The following is a 20736-nucleotide window of genomic DNA, read 5'->3' on the forward strand; positions in this document are numbered from 1 at the left end:
GTCCTCAGATCTTTACGCTGACTTCAAAATCCTGCAGCTAGTTTACAAAGACCTGAATGGTTTAGAACCAGAATTCATTCAGGAGCTTCTGAACCAACCAGATCCCTCAGGTCATCAGGGTCAGGTCTACTTTGTTCTGAGAGTCAGAACTAAATGTGGAGAGGCACCGTTCGGCTTCTGGAACAATTGCCTTCAAAAGATTTCAATAAAGTTAGAGATGAAGAGATAACGGGACCTGGACTCTTGACCCGGACTCTGGACCCGGACAGAAACACTGCAGTGTCCCAGCTGCAGTGTTTTCCCTCCCTCTGTGGTCACTCGCAGGTTCAAAGATGTCTTCAAACATCAAGCAGGAGAACCAGTCTGTGGATATCTGGAGGCGCTGCATCCTGTCCCTGTATGTGCAGCCTGTTTATCATTTTTATTTAACATCTTAAAAAAAAATTTAAAAAGTAAGTGTGTGTGTGTGTGTTTAGGGGGTCATGTGTTCACCACGTGCTGTAATAAACAGTCTCATTTTTTATTAATCCTCATGATATAAATCAGGATTCTTTGACACACCAGGCTCATCAGGCGGATTAAAGTGTGGCGGCTCAGCTCTAACAGGTCTTTACTCCGCCTGCGTCCATATTCCCACTATGATACTTCAGGTTCTGGCTGAGTACTTCCAGCTCCGGATTCCTCATCCTAGTTTTAATAAAATAAGGATTTTAATTGGTTGAGTTTCTGTTACTTCGTTACTGAGATGTTCAGCTGCTCAGGGGTGCTTTGACAATCATCTAGTATCCTAAAATTCACCTGGTTCATAGAAGGAAAAGAAGAAAATACATGGAAATGGCTCGGCTGAGGCGAGAAGCTTAATCAGAGCAGCAGGAAGTCGAGCAGAGTAAAACACCGAGATGCTCTTTAATTCAACTGTGATCAAACAGCCTCCCTGCGGCATCCTCACAGCTCCATGTGGTCCAGGAGTTAGTTCATTTCACACCCAAAGACCCTGACGTTCACACATTCAGATGCTCCAGAGACACGGTACTGGATCAGACAAGAGTTAAAGTTACACTCTGGTGCTTTTAGAAGGAACCAGAGGCATTTATTCAGCTGTTGAACATCCGAGATCCGTGTCCCTGTCGAAGCGTTGCTTCACTCTGAACCGCTGCTCTAAAAACCACACAGAGCTGCAGGAAGCAGGACTTTTTGCTGATGTGGCTCCTGAATGAGGTGGGAGGCTCCGCCCAATCTCACGCAGGCCCTGCCCTCTCTCATGCAGGCTCCGCCTTCTCTCATGCAGGCCTTATTCAGTAATGGGAAAAAAAAAACAAAACAAAAAAACAAAACAAAAAGAAACGACTTCCTTTTAGTCCTTCGAGTCAGACATCCAGATCAGAAGAGGAAAAAGGTCATGTGACACCTCCTCTTCCTCCGAGCATGTCCCACCTGGAAGAGACAGGACATCAAACGTCAGACATGACCTTTAAAAAAAGAGAAAAAATTATTTACGACCAACAAAATATAGCTTAAGAAAAATAAAACAGAAGAAAGTTAAAAAATTTAAAATACACCAAAAATATAATAAAGCATTAAAATAGTAAATTATTCATGAGATGATTTGTGGTGATGGTTAAAGGTTAATCAACCAGAATAATTCCTTATTATTTCTGAAAGTTAGTAGTTAATTAGTTCTGCTACACTACTGGCTCACCGCTGCACCTAAGCTAAACACAGCCCCCCCTGCTGGTTAGGGTTGGTAACGTAATACCAACATTTTTCTTTCCATACGGTAACGTTAGCTCGTGGTACCCGTTCCTGTTTCTGCCTGAAGTACAATCACACTGCTGGACCTGTGTGGTAATGTCTTTACTGTTTAAATGAAAATACGATGAAAATAAATATTTTTATATAAACATGAATTACCCTTCTTAAACTGAAAGGTCATAGTGCTCAAGACCAGCATCATCATCATCATGAGGTCTGACGGCTACCATACTCGTGACAGGGAGGACATGGAAGGACTACGCTGCAGCGGGTTACCAAGTCATTTTATTACCTAAAACCTTCCGAGGTGCAAACATGTCATGCTTTGTATTTGTAAATGGTATGAATGTGATATTTAGACTGGCAGATCTGGATAAGTCCATCCTTACGGTTGACTTTCTCTGGGATTCAGAACATTTTCTTCCTGTGACTGGACTGAAAGACCCACTCCGGTGAGAATCATGTTTTTCATGTTCACATCCAGGTGGCATTTTTCTGACGCTAAAGACATGTCTTGTGAAAAATTTGACCAAAATGACTTTTCTGAGTGTTTCTGCATTTAAATTATTGTGAACAAACAATAGGCAGAAAAAGGTGAGCTCTAACAGACCCGCATTTACACGCCATAAACCCACAGGGCGGGGCCACAAGCTCCTGCCCCGCCCTCTCCGCCCGTTCTGACCCTGAGGACGAAGAGGGCGGGGCCACAAGCTCCTGCCCCGCCCTCTCCGCCCGTTCTGACCCTGAGGACAAAAAGACGGTGGATCGACGCGTACGTGCAGCTGCAGGTTTCTAATCACGTTAGCTTTCATTATTTACTGAAAAACTTTGCTCAGTCATCACAATATAAACCACCAACAAACCAGGAGGAGCTCCACCAGCGTAGCTACAGGAAGCCAGGCTGTATGAGGAAAGCTTCGCTTGAACTAACACCAGCTCTGAATTAAGGCTCATTAGTTCCACTAACACATTTCAGCTGCATCTAGTTGAGCTAATCCAAGCGAGGCTTACGTAGCCTGGCTATGTGGAGGTCCTGAGGAACGTAGGAAGCCCTGACGACTGGATGGTGGAAAAGAGGAGCAGCAGAAAAAGAGAGCAAACCGAGAGCTTCATTTTCTCAGCAGCTGAACAAAGAATGCTGATGGAGATCAGTGACGTGCGGTGGGTTCATGGCTGGTGAGGCACCGACTCCTCTGGAGCCACATTTACATTGTAAGAACAAAAAGAGCTTCTTACTTCACTATTCATCCACCAGCATGAAACTACGCCCCCTGGAGGTGAGATAGAGTACAGCTGCCTCACCTGCTGGCTTTTCTCTGCTCTTTATTGTAGATCAGCAGGAATAATTCTCACACACACATTAAAGACGTTACACACACGGTGGAGAGTCATGGTGTAGAACACATATTTCTGTAACCTTCATGTTGGACATGCTGAGGAACAGAAACGTGTCATGAACCCAGTTTGTACTGGATCACCAGTCAGAGGAGGCCCAGCTCACCACGGCCTCACCCGGGATTTCTGTCCTGGATCTGATCCAGAAATCCTCAAATTCAGAGATTTCTGTGTAGATTCATACTGAAAACGTATTTTAACACAGATCAGTGGAAATATTCATATTTATTTTATGTACTTTTATTTTTTTGGTGAGGACCTCAAACGTGTCCTCACCAGAAAAGGTGATACTGACCCTGTTCAGTTTATTATTAACCCAATAATCATTATGCATCATGATGCTTTTGTGAATATATTATCGTGTGTGTGTGTGTGTGTGTGTGTGTGTGTGTGTGAGCTACATTAACTCTGTTCCACCAGCAGCAGCATCTTACCAGCAAAGCGAACCTGCAGCAGGTGGAAATAAAGAACCAGAACATGTCTCAGAGTGGGAGGAATCTTTAAAGAAATGTTTGTTCTAAACGTGTTGAGCTGTAAACATGTTGCTCTGTAGATACCAAGACAACGTCAGAGACCGAGACAACGTCAGAGACCGAGACAACGTCAGAGACCGAGACAACGTCAGAGACCGAGACAACGTCAGAGACAACGTCAGAGACCAAGACAACGTCAGAGACCGAGACAACGTCAGAGACCGAGACAACGTCAGAGACCGAGACAACGTCAGAGACCAAGACAACGTCAGAGACCGAGACAACGTCAGAGACCAAGACAACGTCAGAGACAACGTCAGAGACCAAGACAACGTCAGAGACCGAGACAACGTCAGAGACAACGTCAGAGACCGAGACAACGTCAGAGACAACGTCAGAGACCAAGACAACGTCAGAGACCGAGACAACGTCAGAGACCGAGACAACGTCAGAGACCGAGACAACGTCAGAGACCAAGACAACGTCAGAGACAACGTCAGAGACCAAGACAACGTCAGAGACCGAGACAACGTCAGAGACAACGTCAGAGACAACGTCAAGAGACCGAGACAACGTCAGAGACAACGTCAGAGACCAAGACAACGTCAGAGACCAAGACAACGTCAGAGACCACTGCTACTGGTGGTCCTCCCCCTGAAAACCTGTCATTAATAAAAGGCCAAGCCATGGTAACCAGAAAGGAAGCCTGTCTTTATCTATCTATATCTTTCTCCATCCATCTCTTTAGACCAGCTTTCTCTCTCTCTCTCTCTTTAAACACCCTCGGCCTGTATGGACGGGGCTCAGCTGATCCCAGTTCTACTGGTAGTCAACCAGAGGCAGTGGAGGTCGGGTTCCTGAACCTGGGGAGGGTTAATAAGGTGTTAATTAGTTTTAATGAAGGTTCTTTTCATTTAATTTCATGTTCAGTACGTGTATAGTCGTGTTTCTTTACTTAAACTGGCGCTGACAGATTTATTGATTATTCCAGACAAAGTAGTGATGTAATAACAGCTGTTTCTTATTTTATACCAGACTGAGGCGGAGCAGTTCTACCAGGTGGAGCTTTCTTTAGGGAGTCTGTATCAGACCTTTGAGACACAGCTAAGCTAAGCTAAACGTTAGCCTGCCCCCCCGAGCCATGTTGATGGAATAGAAGTCTGGATTAAATGAGCCAGACTTATCAAGATAAACCCGGCTTTCCCTTTAATCCAGCTTCGGGGAATACCCCCCAGGTCTTTAAGCCTCGTGTACTCTGTGGGTGATGAGTTTTGTGCTCGGTTTACTGAATTTAAAACGTCTGGGTGATAATTATTCCTGTATGCTGTACTCCCTGATGTACTTTCTGCCGTTCTGGGGTGCTGAATTTAATCGCTTCTACCATGCAGACATGGACGACTCATCGGTGCCGCTCGCGTGAGGCTGATCTAACTGCTCGCCAGAGCCGAAGCTGAAGACGGTACGAAAACTGTAAAACTAAGCAGAAAATACTTTCACTGTCTCAGGGAAATAACGTAAGATTATTGAAGGCTAACGTCTATGGAAACTACCAAGCTAGCGGTTAGCATGCGCTAACTAACTAAAAGGAATAAAACAACTTATCCATTAACAACATTTACTGTGTTCATTTACAACCTGACTAGAAACCTGCAGGCAAATGTTTTCTACCATAAAGGAGAAGATTGCTGTCTGAACTAACTACGGCAAGACTGAAGGGACAAAATACACTGCTAGTTTGAAAATAAATAACATGTAGATAACATCATGGTTTACGTGTTTATGTTTGTTAATATTTCAAATTGATTCTGAAATAATTAGAAACAGTTTGTAATTTTCTGACTGCTTGTCTTCATCTGCCGTGATGAAGAAAACGGAGGATGTGAAACATCCTGATGCCTCGCTGGACCCAGACCAGTGAAGATGGAAGTCCTGGTTCTAACCTTTCCCTCCATGTTGTCACGTACGCTGCCTCATCATGCAGCCAGCGCACCGTTTACTCCATCCATTTATTCCACCCGTTTACTCCACCCATTTACTCCTCCTATTTACTCCTGTTTACTCCACCCATTTACTCCACCCGTTTACTTCACCCGTTTACTCCTATTTACTCCACCCATTTACTCCTATTTACTCCACCCGTCTACTTCGCCTGTTTACTCTTCCAATTTACTCCTATTTACTCCGCCCATTTACTCCTCCTATTTACTCCTGTTTACTCCACCCATTTACTCCTATTTACTCCACCCGCTTACTCTTCCAATTTACTCCTGTTTACTCCACCCGTTTACTCTTCCAATTTACTCCTATTTACTCCACCCATTTACTCCTATTTACTCCACCCGTCTACTTCGCCTGTTTACTCTTCCAATTTACTCCTATTTACTCCACCCATTTACTCCTCCTATTTACTCCTGTTTACTCCACCCATTTACTCCTATTTACTCCACCCGCTTACTCTTCCAATTTACTCCTGTTTACTCCACCCGTTTACTCTTCCAATTTACTCCTATTTACTCCACCCATTTACTCCTATTTACTTCACCCGTTTACTCTTCCAATTTACTCCTGTTTACTCCACCCATTTACGCCTATTTACTTCACCCGTTTACTGCTTCTATTTACTCCTGTTTACTCCACCCATTTACTCCTCCTATTTACTCCTGTTTACTCCACCCATTTACTCCTATTTACTCCACCCGTTTACTCTTCCAATTTACTCCTGTTTACTCCACCCATTTACTCCTCCTATTTACTCCACCCATTTACTCCTCCTTTTTACTCCACCCGTTTATTCTAATTTACTCCTATTTACTCCTGTTTACTCCACCCATTTACTCCTCCTATTTACGCCACCCATTTACTCCTATTTACTTCACCCATTTACTCCTCCTATTTACTCCACCCATTTTCTCCTATTTACTCCACCCGTCTACTTCACCTGTTTACTCTTCCAATTTACTCCTGTTTACTCCACCCATTTACGCCTATTTACTTCACCCGTTTACTTCACCCGTTTACTCCTTCTATTTACTCCTGTTTACTCCACCCATTTACTCCTCTTATTTACTCCTGTTTACTCCACCCATTTACTCCTATTTCCTCCACCCGTTTACTCTTCCAATTTACTCCTGTTTACTCCACCCATTTACTTCACCCGTTTACTCCTCCTATTTAATCCACCCATTTACTCCTCCTATTTACTCCACCCATTTACTCTTCCAATTTACTCCTATTTACTCCTGTTTACTCCACCCATTTACTCCTCCTATTTACTCCACCCATTTACTCCTATTTACTTCACCCATTTACTCCTCCTATTTACTCCACCCATTTTCTCCTATTTACTCTACCCGTCTACTTCACCTGTTTACTCTTCCAATTTACTCCCGTTTACTCCACCCATTTACTCCTATTTACTCCACCCGTTTACTCTTCCAATTTACTCTTATTTACTCCTGTTTACTCCACCCATTTACTCCTATTTACTTCACCCGTTTACTCCTCCTCTTTACTCCACCCATTTACTCCTCCTCTTTACTCCTGTTTACTCCACCCATTTACTCCTATTTATTCCACCCATTTACTTCACCCGTTTACTCTTCCTATTTACTCCTATTTACTCCACCCATTTACTCCTGTTTACTCCACCCATTTACTCCTATTTACTCCACCCGTTTACTTCACCCGTTTACTCTTCCAATTTACTCCTATTTACTCCACCCATTTACTCCTCCTATTTACTCCTGTTTACTCCGCCCATTTACTCTTATTTACTTCACCCGTTTACTCCTCCTATTTACTCCTCTTTACTCCACCCATTTACTCCTATTTACTCCACCCGTCTACTCCTCCCATTTGCTCTTCCTGCTCCTTGTAATCAGCTTATTTATTTCTTTTTACTTTCCGACCGTCTGAACCTCCAGAGTCAGTCTGATGGACCGACTCACATTTCGTGAAAAGAAACTTCAGGTGCATCTTAGATTTTATTAATCTGTTTGTTTTTTGCAGCTTTATGTGGATGTAGGTTTTAAAGAAAAATAAGAAGATGTACAGTTTTAGCCAGATCCTTATTACTGAGGTGTAAATAAGGAAGGACTTATGGGACCAGGGCTCGGTTTTTAGCTTCAGTTTCATGTTGTCGGTCTCATTCTGGAGGAACTTTTCTATGAAAGGTGGCGCTGCACGTGTGCCGAGTTCGTACCGTACACCGACGTCACGGCTGCTCCTCGTTTCCGGCGCTGGGCGTCCGGTTGCGGATCTGACTCCTCAGCTGTTCGATGAGTTCAGGGTTCTGCTGCTGCATCTGCTGCGCGAACTGCTGACCTCTGCAACACAAACACGCGTCAACGCCAGCATCACGACCCAGCAGCTCGAATCATAAACCCTCGCTCAGGTACGCACGCCTGGATCAGTCCTGACAGGTCTCCGGCTGGCGGGGCCGCTGGGGCGCCAGGTGCTGCGCCACCTCCACCTCCTGCACCTGCACCTCCTCCCATCCCTCCCATCCCTCCCATCCCACCATACGCTCCAGACATCATCCCGGACATCCTGGGAAGCAGAGAGGAGACAGGAAGTTAGGCTGGAGAGCAGAGAGGAAGAAGCAGTGACGGATGGAGACGGACTTACAGCTGCTGAACCTGAGGGTTGTTCATCAGAGTGGACGCCTAAAGGGAATCAGAGACAGACGTGAGACAGCTGGACAGGACTGAGGAGACAGTTGTCCATAACTATGTTTTCTTCTCTTTGATCATTAATTGTTTCTTGCATTTTAATTCTTTTTGTCTTTATGTACATTCTTTTATCTCCTTTCTAATAAATCTGATTTGCTTACAAGTACAAAGAAACAAGAAACAAAGCTTCCTCTTCCTTGTCCTCTTCCTCTGTCTAACTGCTCAAACTGGGACTTTTTGGGAAAGTTGGACTTTCAGGAATGTTGTCGTCCTGCTGCTTAAACAACTGGTTTTAGTTTTACTTCAACTTGTGATGCAGCAGAAAAGCTCTGAAAGACGGATCCTCCGTGAAGTTCAGGACTAATTCAGAACCTGAGACTGGGTCGGTACCTCCACCCGAGTCTGGGTTCAGGTCTAACATCTCTCGGGTCAGAAGCTCACAGCTGTTCTGATGTGTTGGGGTCAAACATGAGATCTCACCATGTTCATGAAGCCGGGGTTACTGAGCAACCCGGCCAGGTCGACCCCGCCCATCCCTGCAGTCTGAAAGAAAACACACAGCTTCGTTCACGCACGGACCGCCGTTAACCAATCACAGCTCAGAACACAGCAGCGCTCACGTCCTACCGGACTGGATGTCTCCATCTTCTCCTCGGCAATCTTCAGGTTGGTCTTGTAGGTGTCGTTGTCGGGGTCGAGCTCCAGAGCTTTCTTATAGTAGCTGACCGCCTCCGAATGTTTGTTCAGGCTGGCCAGAGCCAAGCTGAAACACACACACATCAACACACATTATCACACACCATCAACACACACCAACACACACACATCAACACACATTATCACACACCATCAACACACACCAACACATACACATCAACACACATTATCACACACCATCAACACACATTATCACACACACATCATCACACACCATCAACACACATCAACACACACCAACACACACACATCAACACACATTATCACACACCAACACACACATCAACACACACCAACACACACACATCAACACACATTATCACACACCATCAACACACACCAACACATACACATCAACACACATTATCACACACCATCAACACACATCAACACACACCAACACACACACATCATCACACACCATCAACACACATCAACACACACCAACACAAACACATCAACACACATTATCACACACCATCAACACACATCAACACACACCAACACACACACATCAACACACACCAACACACACACATCAACACACATTATCACACACCATCAACACACATCAACACACATACATCAACACACATTATCACACACCATCAACACACACCAACACACACACATCAACACACATTATCACACACCATCAACACACATCAACACACACCAACACACACACATCAACAAACATTATCACACACCATCAACACACATCAACACACATACATCAACACACATTATCACACACCATCAACACACACCAACACACACACATCAACACACATTATCACACACCATCAACACACACCACACACACATCAACACACATTATCACACACCATCAACACACATCAACACACACACATCAACACACATTATCACACACCATCAACACACACCAACACACACACATCAACACACATTATCACACACCATCAACACACACCACACACACATCAACACACATTATCACACACCATCAACACACATCAACACACATTATCACACACCATCAACACACACCAACACACACACATCAACACACATTATCACACACCAACACACACACATCAACACACACCAACACACACACATCAACACACATTATCACACACCATCAACACACATCAACACACATCACACACCAACACACACACACATCAACACACATTATCACACACCATATTATCACACACCATCAACACACATCAACACACACCAACACACACCCATCAACACACATCATCACACACCATCAACACACACCAACACACACACATCAACACACATCACACACCAACACACACACACATCAACACACATCAACACACACCAACACACACCAACACACACACATCAACACACATTATCACACACCATCAACACACACCATCATGAACACAAAAACATGAACACTACGGGTCGGTGGTACGCGACAGACAGATTTGAAGACCGTCTCCTGGACCTTGTCCCCAACTACCGGCATCTGTATGAAGTTTCCTCCCCGCTGCACAGTGACACTCTCATAAACAGCCGGTAAATAACTGGAAGTGTTTTGGGGGGTTGAAGCCTGAAGTGACCGGTAGATTGACCTTTTCACTAAAGTCCAAGTGCTGTGTTCTGCCCCTAGTGGTGACCTCCAGTATGCAGCGTTTTGGCTGCGCTGTGCTTCCGTCGTTTGAAGCAAGTATTTACACAAACGTAGCGACGCTGACGAGTGCGTTAGTCTGTTGGACTTGGTCCTGGGTCTGTTGGATTCGGTCCCGGGTCTGTTGTCCCGGGTCTGTTGGATTCGGTCCCGGGTCTGTTGGATTCGGTCCCGGGTCTGTTGGACTTGGTCCCGGGTCTGATGGATTCGGTCCCGGGTCTGTTGGATTCGGTCCCGGGTCTGTTGTCCCGGGTCTGTTGGACTTGGTCCCGGGTCTGATGGATTCGGTCCCGGGTCTGATGGATTCGGTCCCGGGTCTGATGGATTTGGTCCCGGGTCTGATGGATTTGGTCCCGGGTCTGATGGATTCGGTCCCGGGTCTGTTGGACTTGGTCCCGGGTCTGTTGGATTCGGTCCCGGGTCTGTTGGACTTGGTCCCGGGTCTGTTGGATTCGGTCCCGGGTCTGATGGATTCGGTCCCGGGTCTGATGGATTCGGTCCCGGGTCTGTTGGATTCGGTCCCGGGTCTGTTGTCCCGGGTCTGTTGGATTCGGTCCCGGGTCTGTTGGACTTGGTCCCGGGTCTGATGGATTCGGTCCCGGGTCTGATGGATTCGGTCCCGGGTCTGATGGATTCGGTCCCGGGTCTGTTGGACTTGGTCCCGGGTCTGTTGGATTCGGTCCCGGGTCTGTTGGATTCGGTCCCGGGTCTGTTGGACTTGGTCCCGGGTCTGATGGATTCGGTCCCGGGTCTGTTGGATTCGGTCCCGGGTCTGTTGGATTCGGTCCCGGGTCTGTTGGATTCGGTCCCGGGTCTGTTGGACTTGGTCCCGGGTCTGATGGATTCGGTCCCGGGTCTGTTGGATTCGGTCCCGGGTCTGATGGATTCGGTCCCGGGTCTGTTGGATTCGGTCCCGGGTCTGTTGGATTCGGTCCCGGGTCTGATGAATTCGGTCCCGGGTCTGTTGTCCCGGGTCTGTTGGATTCGGTCCCGGGTCTGTTGGACTTGGTCCCGGGTCTGATGGATTTGGTCCCGGGTCTGTTGGACTTGGTACCGGGTCTGTTGGACTCGGTCCCGGGTCTGTTGGATTCGGTCCCGGGTCTGTTGGACTTGGTCCCGGGTCTGATGGATTCGGTCCCGGGTCTGATGGATTTGGTCCCGGGTCTGATGGATTCGGTCCCGGGTCTGATGGATTCGGTCCCGGGTCTGATGGATTCGGTCCCGGGTCTGTTGGACTTGGTCCCGGGTCTGTTGGATTCGGTCCCGGGTCTGTTGGATTCGGTCCCGGGTCTGTTGGACTTGGTCCCGGGTCTGATGGATTCGGTCCCGGGTCTGTTGGATTCGGTCCCGGGTCTGATGGATTCGGTCCCGGGTCTGATGGATTCGGTCCCGGGTCTGTTGGATTCGGTCCCGGGTCTGTTGGACTCGGTCCCGGGTCTGTTGGATTCGGTCCCGGGTCTGTTGGACTTGGTCCCGGGTCTGTTGGACTTGGTCCCGGGTCTGTACTACTGCAGGAAGACTTTGTTGTACGTTTGGCGAGCCATTGGTCTTTGGCGTTGAGCTCTAGGTCTCGTTCCCATGAACGTTTAGTTTGCTGTGGGGAAGCTGAATTCACTGAACTCTCCCTCGCTCTCATTTGGTTCTAGTTTTGGTGACGTCTGCAGACGGACCTCCTCCAGACAACCTGTAGAAACTTCCAGACGGGTCCTTACCCCATGCGGCCGTAGGCTTTGCTGTAGTTCGGGTCGATCCTGATGGCCTGCTCGCAGTCCTGCACGGCTCCTGCGTAGTTGCCCAGTTTGCTGTAGGCTGCAGCCCTGCAACCACAACAAACATCAGCATTAACAGCCTCTGATTGGTCAGCAGCCGCGGGTCCGGCAGACCCACCTGTTACAGTAGTAGACGGCGTTCTGAGGGTTCAGGGCGACGGCTTTGGAGTAAAACTCAACTGCTGCTGCAAAGTTCTCCACCTTCATTTGGTCGTTACCTGCAGCAGAAACAACTGGTCAGCTGTTGGGCGCATCATGTGACACCTCAGCCCCACATAAGTTCTTTGTTTCTTCATTCGGGTTCAGTTAACATTTCTGTTGCACCACAGAGAGGAGGCGTGACTTCAGCTGGAGGACACACCCAACAGAACCCCCCTCTGGGTGGACAGTTCCTCTGGGAAGCTCTTTAAGCTCAGCTGGTTCTGGAAGTTCCAGCCGGTCCGCCTCAGCTGGTTCTGGAAGTTCCAGCCGGTCCGCCTCAGCTGGTTCTGGAAGTTCCAGCCGGTCCGCCTCAGCTGGTTCTGGAATGTTTGATTCAAGTCTCCTTCATTCCTCCAGCCGTGCTCAACCACAGAGCTTTACATGGGAACGATACAACATCCAGGAGGCGGTTCTGTCGGGTTCTGTCCTCCAGATGCAGATACGTCTCATCTGTGAGATGAAACATGAGTTTTTTGGAAAGACGACATTTCTTTAACCAGATTTATAAATCAGGAGTTTATATTTATCTCCTCCACGTTTCTAAATCCTAGAATACTTCACATCGCCGGTGAAACCTCCTAATTTAACTCGGCCAGTTATCTGATCCGGGTAATGAAATGTGCTTTAAATCTTTTGTCTTTCATTTTGTGGACTGGTGATTTCTGAAGGTTGTTTTTGCTCCCCGAGGCTGTTTGAGGGTAAAGGACCATAAAGGAGAACGTGCGGGGAGGTTGGGAACATGTGGGATTTAGGAACAGCTGTAGGATGGAGCTTTGTGTGAGCGGTCCTGATGCTGGTGGACTCACCGTCGCTCTTCATCCGCTCCGCCTCGGCTCTCTGCTCCTCCGTCGGGGAGTTGTGGGTGGAGTTGTTGTTGACCTGCGACTGAGCTGGAAACTGTCACACAAACAGAGTCAGACGCAACGTCCTGCAGAGACGTGACGACACCACACAAACGATGCCAAACGCACCCACGTGTGATGGAAACCTTTTAACAGGAGTCAGAGATTTAACTCCGACACCTTTTCTCCTACAGATCATCCATCTCTGACTACAAAGTACACCACCTTCCAGATTTGGGGTTAAATAATCAATTGGATTTATTCTCCTTTAAATTTAGACAAAAAACGCTAGAGAAAAACAGCCAGTGTGTAATTATGCTTCCTGGAGACAGAAGGAATCTAGTTAACTCCTCCCGTTTATCTGTCCTCAGCTAGTCTAAAAATACTAAACCCAGAACATCACTACCACTGGTTTTCAGGTGAATCTGGTTCAAACTTTAGTCCACTTTGGTGAGATGCAGACTTTACTTCAGGTGGAGCAGATTCTGGATTTAAGATCTGGCCAGATAAAGGTATTCAGAGAATTTAGGACCTACGTAGGTCAAACGATAACACACGAATGTTTGAAGGACTAGTGAACAAATACAACACACTGTAATCATTCAAATAAATAAAAAATAAAAGATAAATCAGAAATGAGAACCTTCCCTCCCTACGAGCAGCTAGAGGAGGTTCTGCAGGATTGTACAAGAGAAAGCCACACATGGACGTTTTAGCTCCTGCTCATGAGAGGATTTAACCAGATTTCCCTTCGCAAACAGCTGACAGTCGGCTCAGGCTGCTGCCGTATGATTGGTTGATACCAGCCCTCATTATCCAGGTAAAACTACCTGTAATTTTCCTGATGTGTTGTAAATGTAAACAACTTAAAGGGACAGTTTCACTTTGCTTCCATTTTGCTTTTCATGAAAAAAGCCAGAAGAGAACTCCCAGTAGAAGCAGGTTTAGGTTACTGGAAACCTCTTAAACCTGGTGGTTCGGTGCATGAGGAGCAGTGCTGAGACTCTGATGACGTGAGTGTTATGCTAGCATGTTTCCTGTTTACATTCTGTATGATGTTTGTTATGTTTGTTAAACGTGGACCCGGGAAGAGAAGCTCCAGCCAACGTTGTATTGAATGTGTCTGTAAAAGAGCAATAAAAAAGCAAAGCCTGCATCCGGATCCTGGGTGTACCTTCGCTGTAGCGGAGGAGAAGATCTCCGGTAACGTCATGGGGACGGCGAGACTCTGGTCATCGGTGGAAACTTCAAACGCCGTCTCCAAACACTGGACAGCAACTGCAGAGCAACAAGAGCAACAACAGAAGGTCCAAAAAAGCTCCAAACACACATTTAACTTTTTACTCTCATTAGATGAAAACTTCTGTCTCAGTGGGACTGATGGCTGCGTGCAGGTTCTTCAGGCTCATGTAGCCCGCTCAGCCAGGTCACATGACTGACTCTGGTCCGCAGACCCGCTCAGCCAGGTCACATGACTGACTCTGGTCCGCAGACCCCTCAGCCAGGTCACATGACTGACTCTGGTCCGCAGACCCGCTCAGCCAGGTCACATGACTGACTCTGGTCCGCAGACCCGCTCAGCCAGGTCACATGACTGACTCTGGTCCGCAGACCCGCTCAGCCAGGTCACATGACTGACTCTGGTCCGCAGACCCGCTCAGCCAGGTCACATGACTGACTCTGGTCCGCAGACCCGCTCAGACCCGCTCAGCCAGGTCACATGACTGACTCTGGTCCGCAGACCCGGGTCACATGACTGACTCTGGTCTGGAAACAGTTTGTACGTGACGGTCAGGCCGAGTCTACTGATGTGACCCGAAGCTTTGAAGAAGCCATGAATCCTTACCTTCTTCTGTCCTCTTTCATAACATAACATCAAAAACGGGCTTAAATATTCTGATATCCTTGGAAAACTCATTCCTCCGAGCACCAGGTGTTTGACAGGAGCAGGAAACCCACCTTCCAGACTCTCCTGAGCATCTGAGGACAGGTTCCCTGACCGCAGCTGATCATGCAGGAACTGGATGATGGAGAAGGCGAGACGCTTGTTGTCTGTCATGGTGACGGAGGCTCAGACCTCTCTGTGCTCGAAGATGGAGACAAACCTGCAACACAAAGACTGGACTCAGTGGTGGTCCAGGTTCAGGATTCTACTTCACAACTGAGACAAGGTTTAAAATGCACGTTAATCTGGCAAAATCAGCTTCTAAAAGCCCAACAACCCAAAATATGCTGCTGAGGGTCAAACGATGATCCAAACTTCCATCATCCTGCATCTGAGAAGTGTGTGAATATTAACCCAGAATTCCCAATAAGCCTGTTCTCATTCCCAGCCTTTCCGGTCTTCACTCAGGGCCTGAGACAGGAAAGCAGCCCACGAAGACCTCGTGTCAACTCCTCGTCACTTAAAGCATCTCCACACGCTGCTCTGCTCCGACAAAATCCTGCCGGCTGTGCAGGGGAAAGTCCGGATGAACAGATTAGACCCAGGCTTGGCTGAGGATCTGGACCAGGCTACTTGGACCAGGCCACCTGGACCAGGCTACCTGGACCAGGTCCTCAACCTGCAAGAAAACATCTGGCTAGCTTTGCCTTCCAGCTGCTGTTTGACACATAAATAATCCTGGAAGAGGGGAATACGAAACTAGACCACATATCTGGAACTAAAGATGTTTTCTGCTACAGACCATCAAAGGCTGACCAGTAGGAGACCTCAGGCCGAGTCTCTGATGTTGGAACAGAGAAACTATCCGTCATCCGTAGAATTTAACCGTCACGTTGCTGTAAGTTAGTCAAGCATCAGCATCGTTAACCAGCTACTGAACGCTTCCTTCGTGCTACCAGCTGCTGGTTCTCCTGCAGGAGGCGGAACCTGCTGGATGGAGTTCCTGTCTCATGTCCTGCTTCCAGGCTGAGATGTCCTCCGCCCTCACACCTGGACCAGAAATCCCACCAGGAGGATTTAATCTGGAGGGAATAACTCTTCCTCTGCCGGACTTTCCCATGTAAACACGGAGGGAAAACACAGCAACTCGAATACGCACACGCTTGACCTTTTTTGTTCCGTCTGATGAGACAGTTCAGACATGATCCCACATGGAACGTCATCATTTTGATCTTCACGATAAATTATTTGTGCCAGTTAATGTGGAGAAAAACTGTGAAATCAAGTAATCTCAACATGTCTGGACGGGGTGTATTTTTTAGTGTTTCCACACTCAGAAACAGGGAAGGGAATCCTAATAACCGACCGGCCCATCCGACTTTGTTGGGACCGTTGGGGAACCAATGGAAGTTTGACACATCGCAATCTGTTGATTGGCTGACAAAAAAAAAGGTTGCCTCCGTGCGACCTGGTAAATAAACAAAGCAAGAGCGGCTTCTTGTTTAGAGCAAGAGATTTTCTTTTTGTTGATTAAATCTTTTGTCGCTATGTCCGTCATGACTCAGTGACTGATAAGAAATATACAGGAATGAAGACTGATTACAATAACCTACACAAAACACTTTCCTTAAGGAAAATGAATACTTAGTACCAGGAAGCCTTTGCATTCATAGTGTTTCAAGGTGCCAGTAAGTTCTACCATCATACCGTGCACGTCCTCGCCTTCAAGCTCAGTCCGTGTTCCAACATGAGTTCAAGTCTTGATCATATAAAATAGGGAGTTTACATTTTCTTCACTAAAGATGGAGGCAGTCTTTTCCTAACAGGTCTTTTATTTATAGACGACTCAGACAATTTATACTTTCGACAATAAATATGAGCTAGTTTGGTCTTCACATCCAAAAGTTATACAGGAGACGCAGATTGTGGGAGGTAGTGTTCCTCATTCAGTCAGAAGTTGCAGCCTGATTGGTCAGATGTTATATTTTGATAATTTTGTTGTAATATTTTGTTATTATTTGATATAAACAACAGACCCACCCCGAGACCCCATGTCAGAGCAGATGGATGGTGGTGGCGATGAACGCTGCTGGAAACTTAGCAAAACCTTGCAGACACAACAACAAGCCTGAAATTTAAGCACCTCACCTGCTGTTGTTTTTGTTTACCTGCAGAAATCCAACATAGTAAAGACGATCATGCGCTACTGAAGGAGTGCGCGCTCCCGCGTGAGGAGATACAATTTCTTTCGAGGATAACTGCCTTACCACAACACCCCTCTTTCACCCCAGACACATTGAAATTATTAGCTTGTCTTTAGCATTAGCTAACATCAGAATTTTCTAGCAGCTCAGGCTCAGAATAACCCCGGAGAACCTCTTCCTTCATGGGGTGAATCATCCAGATTTCACCCGCTGACAGAGGACGATGAACAGGCTCTTAGTGTTTTTAAACCACCGTTGTTCCTCTGAAGAGCTCACCCTAAACTGGAAATACGAGTTAGTATTCAGCTTAACCTGCTAATATGCTAAAACATCAACAATTCAGTTCGAAAACATCACATTGGGAAATGCTTTAAACGTTGTTTTGCACAACCAAAAGTTAGCTAAAGTAAAAATTTTCAAGAAAATCCACCACTCAGTTGACTTAACTCAACACAACTCGGTGTAACCTCAAAACAGATGAATAACCCTGAAGTCCGCTGCTTCCTGAACCGACTTAAAAAGAAAAAGCCTGTCTTAACGCGAAGGCAGTATCACTATTATTTATTACTCTGAATCTGAGCCTCCCATGGGTGTAATATGAGACGAATGAAAGAAAACTATGTAAAATTCTTCACTGTTACTTAACTTTGCTCCAGCGGGCACACGGATTAACTTCAGAGCAATCCGTGTTAAAATGCATGAGTTTCGTGAGCGGAGCTTTGCGAGACGTGTTCGCACCATATGAGGTTAGCCTACAAAGCTAACAAGCTGCTAACACTTAACTGCAGAAACGGATGCCGTGTAAATAAATCCGCTGTAATGCCGCATCAGAGCCGATCTCAAAGCGACGCGTTGCGCCTACCTGCTGTCTCCGTGCTTCAGATGTGGATCACTCCAGATATAACAGAGAATTGATATTAGCTCAGCTTCGCTGAGTAACCCTCACTTAGCTAGTTAGCAGCTTAGCTTGTCGCGGAGTTATGACGTCACACAAACCTTGCACCAGATGCCGCAATCGGGCTTGTCAGGCACGTCAACACGGCCGCCATCTTGGGCCGGGGTCTCTGACCAGCGGTAGATCAGTCGGACTCTGAGCGTCTGAAACCAAGATGCCAGACTTTTGTTCTGCATTCGGATGTTCCCATGAAAGAAACACCGAAACCAAGAAACAAGGGATAACATTTCACAAGTAAGAAGTGGGTTTATATTATTTAACTGTTATGAACTTGTTGAATTTGATGTATTTCTTAAGCTAACGTAAATGAAACCGGCTTATGTCAGGACAAGAAAATAAAAGAATGTTTTTGATAGTAACACACCAGTGAGATGATTTAAGTGGCATCTGACAACCAGCCGCTTCATATAATTGTGCTATAAAAGTCGCTTTAAACATGAACCTCTGAACTGCAGCTGCAAGCGTGGAGGACAGCGATGTTCACATGGAGCTGTTTGTGTTCAGGTTTCCTAAAGATAAACGGAGGAGGCAGGCCTGGGTAGACGCACTCCGGAGGAGAGACTTTGTGCCGAAGGACTGTTCAGTCGTCTGCAGCCGTCATTTTAACCCAGAGGACTTTGACAGGACTGGACAGTCAACTCGTTTAAAGGAAGGAGTGATACCATCCATCTTTAATTTTCCTGACCGTCTTTGCAAAGTTAGTGTCATGACAATTTCTCATGTAATCCTAATATTTCTCTAACGCAATGGAGTCCCCCCTACATGATAATAAAATCTTGGAAACGGTTCCTTCTGAATGAGCCCTCATATAAACATTTAAAACATGGTTAGTTAGTGTCACCTCCCTGATGTTAACATGCATTGTTCTTTTAAACCAAATAGCATGACTGAGTTATCCTAAAATACCAGAATAACATTTATTTGTCTAAATAATATAGACCTACCTGAAATACACACCTGATAAAGTCTCTGTGAAAAACAAAATTATTGGTATAGCTGAGAAAACAAATCAGTTCTTGAAGAAATGCTAGATGACGGCATGTTAACCAGAAATAACGTCGCGTGAGCTCTTTGTACGTTAAACTGCATTCAACCTATTTTATGGCTTCAGATTTGTAGTTTGTACTATTTTCCAGCAGGTCCCCAGCAGACCCAGGGCGGGCAGGACGTCGCAGCAGGCAGCGGCGGGATATAAACCCTCACACTCACGCTCACCCTCACACTCACCCTCACGCTCACCCTCACGCTCACCAGGCCGAGGACGTGGAGGACTCAGCCTCTGTGAGAAGGCAACCTCCGTAAGTGAAACAACTTGTTCTTAACACCTTTGCAGGATGCTTTGCTTGTAGAATGAGAACAAATAATAAGTGTACCGTCTTCCAGGACCATCCTTACGCCTTCGACCCCGTCAAGGCTAAAGAAAAGTGGACGGAGGCTCAGCAGAAGCTGGAGGAGTTGCAGCGCAGCTTAAGAAATGCCAGGGACAGAGAACGAAGGCAGAAAAAGACCATGAAATTCCTCTTAGATACTTTGGAAGATAAAAAAAACTGCTAACAGATGATGTGCAGCAGAAACTTGACTTCTACTCTGGTCGGTCGAGCTGCCCCCTTTAACACATGCGTGTGTAAAATCACATGTCATTATGTAGAGGTTTGGAGAGGTAACTTAACCCCAAACCACTTTTATTCTTCTGAAAATCTGGGTATACGGACATTTTGGTGTTGATGTGGATGATCTCAGGTCCAGGTCTGATTAGTGCAGCGTATGAATTTGACATGTTGCATCATACATATGTGTAGCCCCGCCTCTTTCACAGCTGTGGTGTCAGGTCAGTCTGCTGCTGTGGTCTGAAACTTATTGACCTCGATTGTGTTAATTGTGTTAATAAATCACTTATTACACAATGCTGGTGGCTCAGTTTGTTGGTGACGTCTTTGGACGTCGGTCAGCTTCCTGTCGCTTCATCAGAGTTCCATAACAAGTCGTATTAAATGCTTCTCACCTCGTTCTGCTGTCCAGTACCGGCCGCAACGAAGCCTTTCTCAGGACTGGTCGGAGAGAACATGGCCGGCAACTAATCTGATGGATGCTGATGGAAATTTGTTAATTATTAATAGTTTTGCATGAGACAGTTTCAATCCTCACGTCTGGCGTGTCCCTGAAAACTCGTAACACCAAACAGAACCACAACTGCCCTTCAAGAAGAAACCCTTACC

At 46.4% G+C, this 20736-nt stretch overlaps 2 protein-coding genes across 4 annotated transcripts; one reads left to right on the forward strand and one right to left on the reverse strand.

Annotated features, from left to right (window-relative positions):
• Positions 1–877: 877 nt before the first annotated feature.
• sgta (small glutamine rich tetratricopeptide repeat co-chaperone alpha) lies at positions 878–18538 on the reverse strand. 2 transcript variants are annotated; one of them, XM_042006089.1, is made up of 12 exons: positions 18428–18538; positions 15436–15581; positions 14651–14754; positions 13441–13531; positions 12552–12651; positions 12377–12481; positions 8918–9053; positions 8771–8833; positions 8247–8284; positions 8022–8168; positions 7822–7945; positions 878–1434 (listed from the first exon to the last, which is right to left on the reverse strand). In XM_042006089.1, exons 2-11 carry the CDS (start codon positions 15533–15535, stop codon positions 7834–7836), a joined length of 996 nt encoding a protein of 331 aa, XP_041862023.1. In that variant the 5' UTR covers positions 15536–15581; positions 18428–18538; the 3' UTR covers positions 878–1434; positions 7822–7833. The 2 variants fall into 2 exon arrangements, with proteins under 2 accessions (XP_041862023.1, XP_041862024.1); XM_042006090.1 differs by lacking the exon at positions 18428–18538 and adding an exon at positions 18349–18369.
• On the forward strand, positions 18407–20416 carry LOC121652947 (THAP domain-containing protein 2-like). Of its 2 annotated transcripts, none has more exons than XM_042006103.1 (4): positions 18407–18754; positions 19025–19217; positions 19657–19818; positions 19904–20416. In XM_042006103.1, the coding sequence occupies exons 1-4, from the start codon at positions 18675–18677 to the stop codon at positions 20072–20074; spliced, it is 606 nt and encodes a 201-aa protein (XP_041862037.1). In that variant the 5' UTR covers positions 18407–18674; the 3' UTR covers positions 20075–20416. The 2 variants fall into 2 exon arrangements, with proteins under 2 accessions (XP_041862037.1, XP_041862038.1); XM_042006104.1 differs by having other exon boundaries at positions 19660–19818.
• The last annotated feature ends 320 nt before the right edge of the window (positions 20417–20736 follow it).

The sequence above is a fragment of the Melanotaenia boesemani genome, chromosome 14 (assembly GCF_017639745.1).
Source record: "Melanotaenia boesemani isolate fMelBoe1 chromosome 14, fMelBoe1.pri, whole genome shotgun sequence".
NCBI lineage: Eukaryota > Metazoa > Chordata > Actinopteri > Atheriniformes > Melanotaeniidae > Melanotaenia > Melanotaenia boesemani.

What these genes read in the sequence shown, in the direction of transcription:
- sgta (XM_042006089.1), bottom strand. Translation starts at nt 15,535, where the DNA reads ATGACAGACAACAAGCGTCTCGCCTTCTCCATCATCCAGTTCCTGCAT. An exon ending in AACCCTCAGGTTCAGCAGCT is followed by an intron (nt 8,169 to 8,246) that starts GTAAGTCCGTCT and finishes TCTGCTTCCCAG; the next exon opens with GATGTCCGGGATGATGTCTG. An exon ending in CTGTCAGGACTGATCCAGGC is followed by an intron (nt 7,946 to 8,021) that starts GTGCGTACCTGA and finishes TTTGTGTTGCAG; the next exon opens with AGGTCAGCAGTTCGCGCAGC.
- LOC121652947 (XM_042006103.1), top strand. Translation starts at nt 18,675, where the DNA reads ATGCCAGACTTTTGTTCTGCATTCGGATGTTCCCATGAAAGAAACACC. An exon ending in CAAGGGATAACATTTCACAA is followed by an intron (nt 18,755 to 19,024) that starts GTAAGAAGTGGG and finishes GTTTGTGTTCAG; the next exon opens with GTTTCCTAAAGATAAACGGA. An exon ending in TTCCTGACCGTCTTTGCAAA is followed by an intron (nt 19,218 to 19,656) that starts GTTAGTGTCATG and finishes ACTATTTTCCAG; the next exon opens with CAGGTCCCCAGCAGACCCAG.